Here is a 17,636-nt window from a genome sequence, read left to right as displayed (position 1 = left end):
ATTCTCATTTTGACAAATCACCTAAAATTAAAACAGCTAACTCGGGCTAGGTCAGTAGCACTAAGGGATAGATGTCTCTGATCCATGTGTTTTATGTAGCTTCTCCAAGTCTTTACACCATCATTTACTCCAGCAGGGGGAAAATTGTAGTCCGGACAGACGTTTCTCCTTGGCTCTAGCTTGGCCCCACTGTGTCTCTACCTTTTTTATACGTCATCCAAAATAATCAGTTATCCTTAGCCTTCTTCAGTATTTGTGCTGCTATATGTTTAGGCTGCTGGAGGACATAGAGATAATTTTTCCTCCTTCTACTTCATTCCATCTCTTTTCATTCATTCTGCAATATTTGTCGGTTTCCACTAGGGCTGCAACAACCTGTACTTGTGTGCTTGTTTGTTCTTTCTAAAATTTTTATTTTGGAATAAAGAGGTTAATATAAAAAATATTTTTTGTCCGATTCATCGATTAATCGAAAAAATAATCGGCCGATTCATCGATTTTTAAAATAATCGTTAGTTGCAGCCCTAGTTTCCACTCATACATTCATGTTCTCTTAGATTTTTCTCATCTTAGTAGCTTCATCTAGTATGTTCCTGTTCAGTTGTGACTCCATCTTGGATTAAAATATCAGCTGTGCTGCTGCCATTAACATCTTAGTTTATAGATGTTTGGTCTACATTGCTCAACAGCACACCTAATGAGGAAAATTATTTATTACAAAATATTTATTAATGCAACTTTTTTTTTTCATATTTTCTTGGCCTACTGTGTAAACTCTCGTCTCTTGTAGGCTGTAGGAAAGGCTTGAGGTATTTTCACAATATTGACTTGAAGAAGGTTTTATGGGGTGATAAATCTGCGTATGATTCATGCAGGGCAAGAAAGCTCAGGGCACTGAGATGTTTGCTTTTTTTTTTTGTTGAAAAGGCCCCTAAAACGAAGATTGACCTCCGGGAACGTTATGCTGGAACATTTTAGTGGTTTTTATCTTGTACCAGTAAGCTGCCATGCTTAGATGAGTCAGATAAATACCAATCAAAGTGTAGCACATTTAACTGACCTGTCAATGAACTGATCGATGATGACGATGTCTCCAGGCTGAATCTCTTCCCTCAGGGAGCCACAAGCTGTGGTGCCCACCAGATGAGTGCAGCCTTCCTCTCTGAGAGCCCAGATGTTGGCCTGGTAGTTAACATTCGATGGCATGATGGTGTGCTGTCTCCCATGTCTACGTTTGGCAATAATAGAGATTTTTATAAACATAAACGGAGCAAAAGCCAAATCCAACCATGTTTTCCCCATTGGATGCAGTGAGCACTGAGGAGCTTACCTTGCCAGGAGCACACATTCCACATTTTTGATCTTCCCCAATATCAAAGCATCTGATGGCTGTTTAGAAATAAACAACAGACCGTTCAGACTGAAACTTGACTTCTTAACACTAAGGTAAGTGTACTTTGGGACTTGCCTTTCCATAGGGTGTGTCAACGTAACGCTCTGTTCTTCCCTCCAGGATATCTGGATCATCAAGGCCTGAGCCACCAATGATTCCTATCTAAAGAATAAAAAAAACAAAGCAATAAATCAGACTTCAGCAACAAAAGTTGAAATTTGAAACTACAACTTTGGTGGCTTCACTCGGCTCCAGTGGTTTCCTGCACTACAACAGTCCTTACAAACAGAAACAACGATCGCCTCATCCCCACTCAAATGATTTACTATACAAACTAGACACACACTCCAACCACAGGCAGTAGTTCCCACAATAAAAGTGTGATTTCATCATATAAAACACCTAATTATTTAATGCAAGTGGCCTCAGTCTTGCAGAGGTCTGTTTGGCTACATTCAAACTGTGAACTGAATAGGATACTGTGCTCTTACTGAAAGCATGAGACCATCAGGGGACAACGCCAGTGACTTTCATTATACCGTATGGCCCACAGAAAATATACACACGGTGTGAACATCCTTCAAACTTTCATCATTCGTTGTTTTCCTTTAAATATTTCAAAACTGAACAACTATGTGATCAACTATACTGTGAACACCACATTTTCTTTTTTTTCCTTTAACAGCATTAGATTTTCCTCTGTTAGTAAAATCAACTAAAGGAATGTTGTACACTATTTGTGCTTTTTCCCCTGGAGGGCCTCATCCTCAGGCGTCAGTTTTAAGTTGGTCTAGACCAGGGGTCTCCAACCTGTGGCTGTGGAGCCATAAGTGGCTCTTTATAGACACTCCACAATGACTCATTATCACGAACGCTAAAAAGCAGATATATGAACAATAGCTGGTTATCATTTTCTCCATTGACTAATTGTGTTGCATTTCTCTAAATACAACAGACATATATATTTGGATCATTTTTAGGTGGTAGAAATGTTGTTTATTTAACAAAGTTCTAATCTAGGGCTGCATCTAACAGTTATTTTGCAAATCGATTATCTTTTTGATTAATCGATTAATTATCGAATAGCCAAAGATTCCTTACGAAATTAAACCAGAGGAAAATAAAAAATTTTTTGTTCTGGATAGAAGACATTGCCAGACAAATACTTTTTTTTTTCTTAAACGCAAAATGTGGATATATTTTTTAACAATTTTGGCATAACTACTGCTCTATGCGGGTTGCTCTGTCAGCTAAAGGCACATTTTAGAGTCTTTATACTCCATGTAATGAAGAGGTCTTCATTACTGGGACTATTTTTATGTATATAGCTTTTTATGTAAATAGCTTGTAGCACTTTTAAGGGCCCTTTGCACTTTATTAACAATCAGCTTGCTTAGCACTAGGACACTTTATTAGGCACTGCACTTTAAGCATAGATTTGCACATAAAGAACAGTTTGCACACAAGGTTTTTAAAATATTTATTGAATATTTATTGGGTATTTTAATAGTTAGCATGTAGCCTTTTGTTCAAGGCTCTCCACAGCTGCTCTCCATTAGCAATTGGGGTGGTTGTCTGTGGAAAAGAGGATTGATGTTTAGAGCAAGCAAGGGTTACTGTTTAGAAACTTCAGCAAATGTTAGTGTAAAGTCTGTTAGAAGTAAGTGCAAAATAAGTGTTGTGGTGCTGAGAAAGTGACTTACCTGTCTTTTCTGTGTCCTCTCCAGGGTGTTTGGACAAATGCATCCCCGGGGGTCCAGACACCATTTATAGGTTCTGGGAGAGGCCATGGAAAATACAGGGGGAGTTGTGCACATAGTTTGTGGGATTTCTATAGTGTTCGGGTGCAAGTTAAATCAGAAAATGTTTATAAAAAAATAACCTTAAGTGTATGTTTGTAGATATTTGATTTAAATGTGTATTTTTTGATGGAAGTGAGGAGTTATTTATTTTTTTTTTTTGTAAATGGTTTAGTCCATCAGCTGTGTCTATTTAAGCTAGAGATTGTGTGTTTGATGGAGACTGAATGCTGTGGAGCCAAATAAACCTGTTGATGCCTCAACTTTACTCTGCCGGACAAGTTCATTGCCTCACTGAAAATCCAGCCGAGAGGTCGCCTGGTAACACTCCAGTGAAGGATTAATAGATTACTAAATTAGTTGATGATTATTTCAATAATCGATTAATCAAGATTAATTCCAATTAATTGTTTCAGCCCCACTGTAATGTACCATAAAATCATACATGTAGCCCATTCAAGGCCAATTTCTAATTCATTAGTGCTTCATATGCAAATAAACAGAGACTAGAGAGACGGCTGGGTAATGAAGTATTGATTTCTATTTCTGCACTTCTGTTGTATACTGGAGTAGACTTCTAGGGGTGGCAATGATAATAAACCTGTGAAAAACATTTACTGGTAAGAAATCTGTTTACATTCCTGTTTGGATTTCCCTTTCTGCATGGACTCACAATCAGTAAAACCTTTTGCTATTTTATTTTGTTTGCCTCACCACTAATCGGCTTGTAGTCTGACCCTTGCAGCCTGATCTTATCTTACTACCTTACTGAACAGCCCCACCCTGCTTTTCTCATTTTCCCCTCTGGTGTGATCTGGCATGAAATAAACTGTGCTGTAGATGGTAAAGCAGGACTAAGGCTACGTTCACACTGCAGGCCTTGATGCTCAATTTCGATTTTTTTACATGGCTGTTCATATTTCCAAATATATGCGACTTGTATGTGATCGCCTGTGTGAACTGCAGTCATACAACGCAAGTGTCCCGCATGTGCAGTAGGGGGCGGAATGACGTCACAGGCCAGGGTGGTCTTTTTTTTTCAGAAGTAAACATGGATGGTAGTACCGGCACGCATGTAGCAGTCTTTTCCATCCATAAAAACACAATCTTTTAAATACGGTTAAACATAAATACTGCTCTCCTCATCATCATCTGCCATGGTTGTTGTTTTTCTTGCCTCTTCTGCGTACCAAGACGCAGTATAGTGACCTTTGTCGGGTATTAACGATGTGCAGGTCGGACGAATCCGACCTGGCCGTTCACACACAGGTCGCATTTGAAAAGATCAGATTCGTATCGGATTGGGACCACATAGCCAAGTGGCCTGGGTCGCATTGGAAAAAATCGGATCTGTGTTGTTCAGACTGCCATGAAAAGATCAGATCCAGGTCGCATATGGGCAAAAAAAAAAAAAAAAAAAATCAGATTTGGGACATTTCAGGCTGCAGTGTGAACATAGCCTAAGTCAGTGTTTTTCAACCCTGGTCCTCAAGGCACAGCTTTCTCACACCAGTTCAATTGATAGCAGATTATCAGGCTTTGCTGAACTGCAATCATCTGAATCAGGTGTGCTGAAGCTCAGAAACATCCAAAACATGCAGAGCAGTGTTCCTTGAGGACCAGGGTTGAAAAACACTGGCCTAAGTGACCGGCTGACTAACCACATTGAGCAGACATCACTACTTCATGAAATGACTATGAAGGGGAGTGGGGGCCTAGGGGGAGCTTGAAATCCCGAGGTTGTGAGTTTGAGCCCCACTCCCGCAGACAGCAACTCTGGGTCTCTGAGCAAAGACCTTTAACCCCACACTGCTCCCCAGGCGCCCTACAATGGCAGCCCACTGCTCCCCAAGGGGATGGCAATAATGTGAGAGCAATAAAGTTGATTATAAAATCTGCTTAATTATCATTACAACCCTCTTCATCATTCTTCACCTTCACTACACATGGATATACTTTAGTATATTCTGCCTTAAAGGAATAGTACACCCAAAACACGATTAGCCTTCATTTTCTACTCACCCCCATGCTGAACAACACTCTGGAGTACTTTTTTGATATCTCAAATGCATCTGGAGATCTGGGAGGCTTCTTGCTGTCTGCTGACATTCAAATAATGGAGGTCTATGGCGCCCGAGGCAGAAAGGTCCATAAAAGTCCACAAAAAACGTATCAATATTCCTCCATACTGCTCGTCCAATGTATTCCAAGTGTCCTGAGTGGGTAGCATCCAGAATTTACTCGAAACGAAGTCATTTAGAATGTTTTTAGAGCATAAACAGTAGTGTATGGGATTTCCTGAAAGCGAGTTCACGACGCTACGGAAACCGCGGCAGACCAAACCAGATGAAAGTGCGCATTCAGCTCGGGAAAGAACTCATGCTCTTCCTCAACACTGAAGTCCTCAGACATTTTTCTTTCGTTGTTTCTTTCTTTGCACAGGTAAACAGCACATTTCTTCTTCTACTCTTGCATTATTGGCAGAGCAGACGCTGAATGCGCACTTTCATCTGGTTTGGTCTGCCGGCTTCCGTAGCGTCGTGATCGCGCATGTGCGCGCTTTCAGGAAATCCCATACACTACTGTTTATGCTCTAAAAACATTCTAAATGACTTCGTTTCGAGTAAATTCTGGATGCTACCCACTCAGGACACTTGGAATACATTGGACGAGCATTATGGAGGAATATTGACACGTTTTTTGTGGACTTTTATGGACCTTTCTGTCTCGGGCACCATAGACCTCCATTATTTGAATGTCAGCAGACAGCAAGAAGCCTCCCAGATCTCCAGATGCATTTGAGATATCAAAAAAGTACTCCAGAGTGTTGTTGAGCATGGGGGTGAGTAGAAAATGAAGGCTAATCATGTTTTGGGTGTACTATTCCTTTAAAATGAGCCTTATCAGTCTACCTTGAGCTTCACAGCCCCCCTCCTCACCCACCATCTCCATTCATCTCCTGGTTGCAATCTTTACTAACTGTAGCAGCAACGTCCACCTCTTCCTCTTCGGTTCTTTGAAAGAACATGTTTATTTGGGAAGTTTTTTCCGTTCTTCCAGCAGCTCCTCTTTGCTGTTTCTTTTCTGGAATCCGCTTAAGTACATCTTTTTGGAATCCATCGTCGCTAACACATTGTACGTAACGGTTAAGGTTTTAATCGACGCACTGGATTACCCATAATTCCAAGTGGTACATCGTTCTTTTAAGATCTTTATTGCGGTTTAAAACATATTATATAAGTGTTTTTTTTTTTTAACCAACCATCTAATTAACTATACACAGTAATTAACAGTCCCACTGACTGCTTTTGCTATTGGTGTCGTGTTTAAACGGCTCACCATCATGCAGACATCTGCCATGTGTTGGGGTATAAACACCGTCTGGTCAATGAACTTGGAGTATTTTGGGGTTAAGAGGAATTTTTCGCTCCATTACATCACTAAGGAGTCGTCCTAGTCTAAAATTTTAGCGATTTACGCCCCTGGTTAAAAGTAAGAAGGCAGAAAACTAATGGAAATAGTGAAATAAACTTGATCAACCTTGAGGACATGTCAATAGAGGAATAAAAGAGTTTAACATAACTCCAGCCATTGTGGTTTCTACTCTATTGTCCTAGATGACAGTCAGCTGTGGGTCAGACTACAGGCTGCAAACAGCAGGGTGTGCTCTGACTGCCACGTGTTTTCGGATGGTTCAACTCATATTAAATGTTTTCTAAATAAAAATTTTTTAAAAGTCACGCATTTTACAGCCAGAATAGTGTTCAGAAAGACATGTTTAGATCATAAACCGCAGCGACTGATTGCTGTAGCTTAATTGCAACGCTAGCATGGAGGAGCTTGTTTCTGCGAGGTTTGTCCTCCTCTCCCCATCATGTGGTTTATTCTGTCCTGTCAGCGAATGCAGCTACACAGCTAACAGCAGCTAACATCAGCTAACAGCTAATCATCATCAAACAACGGTTCATACCTTCACCGGCACGGAGGACGCCATCACATCTATCTGCTAGGTTTGGTTAAAATAGAAAGAGACCCGCTGCGAACAACATCCGTCTGCAGAATGAACACCCACTATTCTCTTCCTTCTTCTTCTTCTTATGGGATTTTATGGCGGTTGGCAGACTTGTGAATTGTGCATTACCGCCACCAACTGATATGGAGTAAAGCAAGAAAACAGGAAACGATTCACCCCCCCAAAAAAAAAAAAAAAAAAAAAAAAAAAAAAAAAAAAAACCTGTGTAACTTAAACCAACATAATACTAAATCACATTTGCCCATATAATTTTAATTTACTCTAGGTCATCTTAACTCTGCCAGTTTCTGATGGTCCCATCGGTCCTCCCATCATACTTCCAACCATCTCCCAGTTCAAATCTTTAATGTCCAGATATTTTTCTGCAGCCTTCACTATTATTTTGATTTTTTCCGTTTTTTTTGTTGTCTGTGCAGTACAATTAATAACTTCTACCATGAAAAGAACAAAATTTGTCTTTTTAACAATAAGTGAGTCTTCATCAATTTTTAGAGATTTCTCTAGAGGTTTGGAATTTGCTGTGTGTTGAACTGTAGGTTTGGGTTTTTCTGACTGAGATGGGATCCTTTTTGCAGCTTCAGCGTAGGTTATTCCGAGCTCAAATTTCATTTTTTTAATTTCCTCAGACCTTTTGCTTGCTTCACAGCCGCGATAGGCAGCAGTATGTTCTCCACCACAATTACAGCATTTTATTTTAGCTTCTTTTCCACATTTTCCGTACTCATGTCTATTCTCTTCCTGTTTTTGGGTAAAAAATAAAAGCACTGCGAAAAAATATGCATATATCCACACCCAATTACTTAAATGAGAGATTATCTTCTTTACGAGCCAACCTTTGGTTATTTATCACCGAGCTACACCCAAGTGTGTAGATAATTGTTTGTAAAAAAAATATTAACCAAAGGGGGTTAAGATGTATATATATTTTTTTTTACAAAATAATGCAGCAAGTTTACTAGTCAGTCTTATCAAAAGTGCGATTCATTCCATCCGTTTTTTATTTTATTTTTTTAGTTTTCATATATTTTTCATTAAGGAACAGGATTAGGGCCACTGGAAAAAAAAAAACAAAGTTAACTGGTTTTAAAGTTAACTGATTTTTAGATTTTATTTCAGTTTAATATTGGAAAAAAGTCAGAATTCTGAGATTAAAGCCACTTTAATCTCAAAATTCGGACTTTTTTCTCATAATTCTGACTTTAATCTTAGAATTCTGACTTTTTTTCAGAATTCTGACTTTAATCTCAGAATTCTGACTTTAATCTTAGAATTCTGACTTTTTTTCAGAATTCTGACTTTATGTCTGACTAATGTCAGAATTCTGCCTTTTTTTCCCAGAATTCTGACATTAATCTCAGAATTCAGATTTTTTTTTCTCAGAATTCTGACTTTTTTCAGAATTCTGACATTAATCTCAGAATTCTGACTTTAATCTCAGAATTCTGACTTTTTTCTAATAATTCTGACTTTAGTCTCTTTTCGTTGCCTAATTCCGTCATTTTCCACCAATGTTATTCTGTTCCTCTCAAACAACTTACATCTTTTTCAGTGAAGCTGAGCGCTCACTCCCACATCTCTTCATGGTGCCCATCTACACTAAGATCCACAATTCTGAGATTAAAGTCAGAATTCTGAGAAAAAAGTCAAAATTCCGAGAAAAAAAGTCAGAATTCTGAGAAAAAAAAGTCCGAATTCTGAGATTAAGTCAGAATTCTGACTTTTTTCGCAGATTAAACAGAAATAATATTTAAAAATCTGTTCACTTTTTTTCAGTGGCCCTAATTTTCTTCCGTATTTCCTTTAATATGCACTTATAAAAGGATAATATTGCGGAGTATCTAACAGAGGTTAATTGCCAGATGGTCGTGATTTATGACGCCCCTTATTTTCGGATAATCAACAGCTGGATAATCCAATGAGAGCGTAAACTGTCTAAGCAGAAAGGGCAATAATTTTATTTTCTCTCTACTGTGTCAGCTTTATAGAGACTAAAGTTTGGACACCATCTGTATCTTCATCTGTAATAGAAAAAATATTTTCATCTTTTTAAGGCCCCAATTTTTAACCTTAATTCCTTTTATGAAAGGACAAAGCATATGTTTAAAACACAAGTAAATGGTTGTCAATCGAATGTCATTGTAATGTTAACACATTTATATCTACACATCTAATAGTAATATAATAGTCTTTATTTTTTCAGGGGAAAAGCAAAATTATTCCCTTTTTTTCCCCAACTGTCTAATTCCACCCACCAGATGTAACCGTTATCAGCTCTCTTTCGGTGGCGTCACCTTTATAACACTGCCCCCTTCTGGGCGGAAGAGTTAAAAGCACATCGAAAGACTTCATGAAACACCTCATGTAACTGGAATTGTTTGGCAAAGAAGAATGGTCAAAAATGCCTTCAAGGAACCCTTTGAAAGCTACAGGAAGCGACCAGAGGCTGTTGTTTTTGCAAAAGGAGGATCCACTAAATATTAATGTCTTTTTTGCTGAGGTTCTAAAATTTCTGTACCTGTCAAGTTTTGTTTTAATGCATATTGCACATGTTCTGTTAGTCCAATAAACCTCAGTTCAATACTGAAATATTACTGTGCCCATCAGTTATTAGATATATCAAACTGAAATAGCTGTTGCAAACACGCAAATATTTAGAAAGAACAATAACTAAGATTAATGGGGTACCCAAACTTTTTCATATGACTATATAACTATATATATATATATATATATATATATATATATATATATATATGTGTATATCTACATATGTGTATAAAACTAGTGTTGGAATGGTTGAGAATCTATAGCTTCACACGAGATTATTCTATAAAAGCCTGCTTTTTCAGTTGTGAAACAATGCCAACATACTGGAATCAAATGGAATCTAAACATTAGGGTGATGGCAAGTAAGTCTTCTCAACTTCAAACAAGGTGCTCATTATATAGGTAGGCGCTCATTTTATAAAAAAAAATAACCTGAATATTAGAACTGTAACTATACAGTCATGTTTACATTAATGTTTTTTTTTATCACAATGTTATCTTTAATCACTGCTGCTTACCTTATCAAGGCTGCACTTGATAAGGTAAACACTAATTACTAAGAAAGGTGTTGATCATTTTTGACTTATCTTTTTAGCAAAATATGTATTCATTTTTTCAATCGACTCTTTAAATTCATCTGTGTCATTTCTTGACAAAGGCACAGATTCTTTTGTGTTTAATGGTTGTTTAATTCTCTAAAGCAGGCATCCCCAAACTCGGTCCTCAAGGCCCCCTGTCCTGCAGGTTTTATAGGTTTCTCTGCTTCAGCACAGCTGGTTATATAAGCATGTTAATCAGCTTTCAATTAAAATCAGCTGTGCTAGAGCAAGGAAACCTCTAAAACCTGCAGGACAGCGGGCCTTGAGGACCGAGTTTGGGGATGCCTGCTCTAAACTGTTAGCTGATAAACCTGCAATTAGAAACAATGGTACATCCCTAAAGCAGAGCAATTTGAACCACAGAAGAGCCTTTATTTTCAAAGCTGAAAATGGGAGTAATCACAACTGCTCTTGCAGGCATGCATGTCTCCCATCTATGAACTTTATCTCATATTGTCTTACAGCATATCTAATAAAAACATCTCTTAAAATAAGTCATAAAAATATAGGTTGGGCAGAGTTACTTATGTGCTGGAGTTCCCCAGTCTTGCTCTGGTTTTAAAATCTCGTCTGGCCTCGCTATTCAGTTTTTTTCCCAAAGAAGGAAAAGTAGATATTTTCTTGATGCCACTCCCAGCCTTATCTAAAAGACATTCTCACTCTGCCCGTTTTGAAGCTTGAATGGTGCATTACCTCCTTTAATGTAGTTGTTTATTAGGAATTGTTTAGGTGCCAAAAACCTACACACCACTTAATTGCTCTGTAACATTTTTAATGCATCCCTTCCACCTGCTTCACTTAATATACTGTACTTAAAGGTTGTATTAGTATACCTTTGCAGTGTATGATTATGATCAATAATTTCCAGATTTTCTATATCTTTATTAGGAGTGCCAATAAGTAAAGCAGGTGCTTTGTTTGCATCCAATTATAGACACAATGAACCCAAAAGTCCAATAGGAAATTAAATCATAAACAACCATCTTCATGCTACCAGTCAATAAAAAAAGGAAATACAGTAACCCATTCAAATTTATTCTTAAAAGAAAACTCGATACAAGTCCATTTTGAAGTCAAAATACCATCGTAATCATAATACACACAACTGAGCAACTGAGAGCTAAAATTACCCATAAATATTACAGATCTATAAAAACAGAAAGGTACTTAAATCCCTGAAAGAGCAGTAACTACTGCATATTGAATTGCAAAAATTATACTTTGTTGTTTTACAAAATAAGAGCTTATTGTTACACAAAAGATCTAACTCCAAATAGGTTTACCTCTCCCTTGCTTACATTGTTGTGTTTAGGATAAAAACAGCTTGATTTAGGACATACTTTATATGGAGCCGATACTGAATTAAAAAATGCTGCTTTGAATATAGAGATGATTGCTTGCCTGATGCATGGCTGACAAATGAATTTTACTGTAAGAAAACATTTTATCAATAAAAACAGTAATTAGACACAATTTAAAGTTTCCTGTGTGGTTTTATAACCTTGAACATAGCAGAAATAGTTCTGATGTGAAATACTTGTTGGCAGTTGTAGAAATGAAGGTTCGATGCATCAATGTGATTGTAAACTGTGGTCCGCAGGCGTGAGGTTTACTCTGTCATCAGCAGCAGCGCAGTCAGAGGGATTTTCAGTGGTCCTGCTGACAGGACTGACACCCTGATTGGCAATAGAATCGCTGTCGCTTTCGATGGTGATCACATTTGTTGAGGACTTCGATTTGCGCTCAGTGCTCTTGCTTTTTTTACTTTTCTTTTTGTGTTTCTTCTTCTTCTTATGGTGGTGTCTGTGTCGTTCACTGTCAAGTTCTCTGCTCCCGCTCCTCTTCCTCGACCTGTCTTTAGGTTTTTTATGGTGCCTCTCTTTGCTTTTCTTCTTGTGTTTCGTTACAGACACCGAGTTGCTTTCGTTGGAGAGGTTTTGGTCTTTTTTGGGTGGCTCCTCCAGATGTTTTGCTTTGCATTTCCTTTTGCCTACAGGCTTGTCATGATGAGACCTCCTATCAGGCGAAGGGGATCGGCTGGACTGAGACCCGGATCGGGGCCGCCTCCTGCGTCTTCTCTGAGAGGAGTCCCTGCTGCGACTCCTGGACTCAGAGGGCGAGTACGTGCGGCTGCTGTAATAGTAGGACCGCCTCTGTGTGTAGTGAGTCACGCTGCCGTTCCTCTCATGCCTGTAATGGGTGTATGACTGGTAGCTGTCCCTCTCCGCGTGGACTCTGTCACTATTTGAGAAGTGTCCACTGCTGGAATGAGAGCCGAAACTGCCGTGAGAAATTACCGGACTTCTGGAGTGCTTGCTCCCTCTGCTCTTCGAGTTGCTCTTCTTTCTCTTGTGCTCTCTCTCCTTCGACTTGCGTCTCTCCGTTGATCTTTCTCTTTCTTCAAACCGTTTATCCGTTCTGGAGTGTTTGTGTACTTTTGATTTAGGTCTGTCTTTTGAAGACGACCGATGTTGGTGGTCTGTTTGGACATTTTTAGCCCTACTAGAATCGCTTCTGTGTGAAGCAGCAGGGCTACAGCTGGTGAAACGGATGTGTTGGGACTGGATGGGAGCGTCCTTGGTCTCCTCAATGGAAGAGTCGTCAGAGTCAGAGGAGAGATGGACCAGCTCTGGAGTCCGCTCTGCTGCTGGCTTAATGTATCCCACTATAACACAGTCGTCACTGTCAGGAGACGCGCAGCCGTTATCGGTGCGCTCAGCACAAGCAACATTGACTGGGCTATGCGATGTAATCTCTTGTGGAGAAACATTAAGCTCTAGTGGTTCCTCCTCTGAGCTGCTCTCTGAGTCCAATTCCAGGACTGAACCAAGTTGTGGTCTGCTGGTCTCTGCTGCAGTTGAATATGACGGCCCTGGTGTCTCATCGTCCCATAAAGACTGACCCAAAGCAGAAGCGGCGATCCCAGGAGGTTCCACATCGGCAGAGCTTTCCTCCTCCTCTGAGATGGCGATTACAGATGAGTTGGAGCTGCTGTGCTCATTTGAAGAGGGTGCTGGGCAGTCATAAACAGCATGCTGGTCATAGGCCTCCATATTGAAGGGAGACCTTGCAAAATTGATAAATTCATGGAGAAAATGCTCCGTCCGGCCCTGCAGAAAGGGTCTGAGTTCTCCCTGGATGGCCCCGTCCTCCATGTCGTAGCGTGTGATGCGTGACATGATGATATGCTGAACTATGTTGACCAGAGAGCCGTGGGCCCCATAAAGCACCATGAGTTCCCTTTTCAACCACGGGACCAGTCTATGTAGACAGGCGGGATTTCTTCGGTAAAATTCAGCAGAGGTGTCTCGGGAGCGTCCCCCGTCTCTCACGTTTTGAACCCTCACCCCCCGTCGGTACAGCTCCCTCCTGAAGTTGATCATTTCCTGCTCCCTAACGTTGTTCACAGCCCTGCCTTCGCTCGCAGCTCTCCTCTTAGCCGCCAACCTACTCATCATGCGTCGAATGTAACGATCCTGCCGCTGCTGTTGGAAATTTGCAGAGGCTTCAAACATTACACCGTTGTCTGGAGGCGGAGAGGTTCTCCTCATCTGTCGATGAACTCCAGTGAGAGTCGTTCGGTACCTAAACCGCACTCCCTCGAAATAACCAAAGGAGGAATTATCCACTTGCTGTTTCAGCTCATACTTCTGGAAGTCCTGGTCCGATTTTATGCTGTGATAGATTGAACTAAATGGCTGTTTACAAAGTGGACACTCGGGTTTGTTCTTCGACCACTCCAGAATACAGCGGAAGCAGAATTTGTGCAGGCAGCGGTCCAAGTACGACATGTTATGAAATGCATCCAAACAGATGGGGCACTTGGAGTCTGGAGACACTTCGGCAGACATCGTCTTTGCGGTTTTACTTCGTCTACCCTTCGGGCTTTGCTGCAGGGCAACCTTGATTGCTGACATGATCTGAGAAGAAAGAAAGTCAAATGCATTTTACAACTCAATTACAAAGAGATGTAGCCTGACAAAGCAGACTAAATGTGAAATTAAATGTGTAATAAATATGTAATTTATTCTGGCCCCTGTGAATGAGACATCGAAAGTTTGTTGAGGAAAACGACCCATTGTTTTTCAAACCATGTCTGTGCCTATTGGCCAACGCTCTGACCAATGAACGTTACTGACTAAGACATAGTAAGTGCAACAGAAAGCTGGTGGGGGAGTATAAACAAAACAGCCTGTCATTAAAACGATGAATACGTCCTTAAAAATTAATGAGCGTAGAGCCTCTTCCTGCTCATGTTTCAACAAAAACCTTGAGTCTAATCCTTGTAAAACTGATTCAAATTAGTCAAATGAGTACTGTTCATTAGGTGTTGCCATCTGTAAACTCCAGCGTTGCGCAGCTTTGTTGTCACGCCCTCAAAACGCCGCCCTCTTTGCATCCAGACATTCAAAACACATCTCTGTGTTGTGATTGGCCGGCCAGTTCTAGGGCCTGGGGCATTGATCGAGGCTAGACCATTCGCAGGCAAAAATTATTTTGGCCGCTGGCAGGGGGGGGGGGGGGGGGATATTAATGTTTGAAAAGTTTGAGGTGAGACCCATGCAAAACTGCACTAATGCATCTGGTTGAAGTTTCTGGGTTACTACTAATAAAAATGATCAGGTTGTAATCCAGGATTCATACACATGATATATAATGATCACTCATCCAACATGAATCAGAGCAACTTTCTACAGGTAGAAAACAATTTAGAGCCCTATCTACAAAACCCCCCATATTGAACTTAAGAGTACATTTTATAAAATGTAATGCATTCACTGATTTAAAAAAAAATAATACGAGTATTGTTATGGTTTAAGGATTGTTTAGCATTTATTTTCCCTAAAAATATATCAGGTTTTATTGAAGAAAATGGCCTTATATGTAAAAGTTACATGTTTTTTGTTTTGTGGGGATATCTATAAAAGCAGAGAGGTCGTCTATTCGTCTATACCGAAGCAAACCTTTTTAAGTAGAATAACCGGTGTACACGGGGTCTTGTTTTGGGTAAACCAACATATAAACATGTAAGGTCAACAAATGCGAAAAAGAAAAATCTAACCATTCTAAAACCAAGATACCCGGGAGAGCTAAAGACTACCACAACTATTGTGATTTTCTGGAATTTAATGCAAGTTACTGTGAATAATTATAAATAAATAAAAAACGCCAACTTCAAGGTTTACTTAGACTTTTCTCTTGAACATGTTTATATTACAAGAGCTAAATAAATGACGAAAAGCTATTTACAGATCAACTTGGTGAAAGTTAGCAGGCTAGCTAAGCTAGGAAGGCTAGAAGAACTACAGCTGGTAAAATACAGCTTAAGGAAAAGTTGTTAAACATTTACCTTTTAATTTGTAGAACTAGTTTACAGTCGGTAACTGATTTTCCCTGCTGTTCTGGGGGAAACTCGCTCATTTCAGGGTAATTTTACGGACAAACATCTCCTTCCTGACGTTTTGTAACTCAAGGCATAACAGGTAGTCCTAGGGACAACTTCCGCATTTCAAAATAAAAGCCTCTTAAAAGTTTAAAGTTAATTTAATTGTGTGTGTGTATATATTTAAATATATATATATATATATATATATATATATATATATATATATATATATATATATATATATATATATATATATATATATATATACACACACACGGCACTGTATCAGAAAATTAGAATATTGTGATAAAGTTCTTTATTTTCTGTAATGCAATTAAAATTCATGAAATGTCATACATTCTGGATTCATTACAAATCAACTGAAATATCGCAAGCCTTTTAATGTTTTAATATAGCTGATTATGGCTTACAGCTTAAGAAACCCAAATATCCTATCTCAAAATATTAGAATATCGTGAAAAAGTATACTAGTAGGCTATTCAACCAATCACTTGAATCGTCTAATTAACTCAAAACATCTGCAAGGGTTTCCTGAGCCTTGAAAAACACTCAGCTTGGTTCAGTAAACTAAATCACAAGTATGGGGAAGACTGCTGATCTGACTGCTGTCCAGAAGACCATCATTGACACCCTCCATCAGGAGGGTAAGACACAAAAAGAAATTTCTCAAAGAGAAGGCCGTTCACAGAGTGCAGTTTCAAAGCACATTCACAAAAAGTGTGTCAAGTGTGTGAAGTGGAAATGTGGCAGGAAACGCTGCACAACCAAGAGAGGTGACCGCAGCCTTAACAGCATTGTGAAGAAGAGCCCCTTACAGAATTTGGGGGAGCTTCAAAGACAGTGGACTGAAGCTGGAGTACAGGTATCAAAAGCCACTGTTCACATATGTGTCCGGGAAATGGGCTACAGTAGCAATAGTATTCCCATGGTCAAGCCACTTCTGAACTCAAGACAACGGAAGAAGCGTCTGACTTGGGCTATGGAAAAGAAGCACTGGACAGTTGCAGAGTGGTCCAAAGTCCTCTTTTCAGACGAAAGCAAGTTTTGTATGTCATTTGGTAGTCAAGGCGCCAGAGTCTGGAGAAAGGCTGGAGAGGCGCAAAATCCAAGTTGCTTGAAATCCAGTGTGAAGTTCCCACAGTCAGCGATGGTTTGGAGAGCCATGTCAGCTGCTGATGTTGGTCCACTGTCTTTCTTCAAGTCCAGAGTAAATGCAGCTGTGTACCAAGAGATTTTAGAGCACTACATGCTTCTATCGGCTGAAAAGCTCTATGGAGATGATTTCATTTTCCATCATGATCTGGCACCTGCCCACAGTGCCAAAACCACCAGTAACTGGTGTACTGACCATGGTATTACTGTCCTTGATTGGCCTGCCAATTCCCCTGACCTGAACCCCATAGAGAATTTGTGGGGTATTGTGAAGAAGAAGCTGAAAGACACCAGACCCAACAATGCAAATGAGCTAAAGGCCGCTATATATATATATATATATTTATATATATATACACAATAAAAAGAAATTCGTTTTTTCCTAATTTACAAAATAGAAGTAGGATTATAAATGTTACTGGAGATTAAGATCAGGAGATTAAGAGTCAAGGGCATAAAACAAACCTGGGAAGTAAGCAATCATACTATACAGTCTTGAAACTTTGCGCAAGAAAGGACTGAAACCTTGAAGAAAAGCTTAATCTGTAAAAGAGCCATCTTAGGAGCTAAACTATATCTATTAGAAAAACTATGCATACTGGAAGCATGCCTTTTATTCAGATGAGATTAGCTTTAATAAATTTATTCTGTTTAAGAAAAAGACCTTTAATTAAAATACAAAAAAACTGTTAAGCATGTTGGGCGG

At 39.4% G+C, this 17,636-nt stretch overlaps 2 protein-coding genes and 1 long non-coding RNA gene across 3 annotated transcripts in view; all 3 read right to left on the bottom strand.

The window, feature by feature from the left end:
• LOC119796274 (methylthioadenosine phosphorylase) overlaps positions 1-7,276 on the bottom strand; it is a 50,789-nt gene extending 43,513 nt beyond the window's left edge. Inside the window, exons 1-4 of the mRNA XM_038304767.1 lie at positions 7,163-7,276; positions 1,469-1,555; positions 1,331-1,389; positions 1,061-1,228 (exon numbers count right to left, since the gene is read on the bottom strand). Coding sequence (XP_038160695.1) covers positions 1,061-1,228; positions 1,331-1,389; positions 1,469-1,555; positions 7,163-7,186 — 338 coding nt within the window. The 5' untranslated portion in view covers positions 7,187-7,276. The remainder of the gene's footprint in view (positions 1-1,060; positions 1,229-1,330; positions 1,390-1,468; positions 1,556-7,162) is intronic.
• LOC119796276 lies at positions 2,857-3,186 on the bottom strand. Its single transcript, XR_005282443.1, has 2 exons — positions 3,097-3,186; positions 2,857-2,968 (listed from the first exon to the last, which is right to left on the bottom strand). It is a non-coding gene; the product is annotated as an uncharacterized LOC119796276 (long non-coding RNA).
• Positions 7,277-11,385: 4,109 nt separating the features above from the next.
• On the bottom strand, positions 11,386-15,865 carry toporsa (topoisomerase I binding, arginine/serine-rich a). The gene is made up of 2 exons (XM_038304773.1): positions 15,722-15,865; positions 11,386-14,291 (listed from the first exon to the last, which is right to left on the bottom strand). Exon 2 carries the CDS (start codon positions 14,286-14,288, stop codon positions 11,943-11,945), a length of 2,346 nt encoding a protein of 781 aa, XP_038160701.1. The 5' UTR covers positions 14,289-14,291; positions 15,722-15,865; the 3' UTR covers positions 11,386-11,942.
• Between the last annotated feature and the right edge of the window lie 1,771 nt (positions 15,866-17,636).

Source organism: Cyprinodon tularosa, unplaced genomic scaffold (genome assembly GCF_016077235.1).
Source record: "Cyprinodon tularosa strain WSP-4 unplaced genomic scaffold, ASM1607723v1 ctg540, whole genome shotgun sequence".
Classification (NCBI taxonomy): domain Eukaryota; kingdom Metazoa; phylum Chordata; class Actinopteri; order Cyprinodontiformes; family Cyprinodontidae; genus Cyprinodon; species Cyprinodon tularosa.
This window is presented reverse-complemented; position numbering and strand designations above follow the sequence as displayed.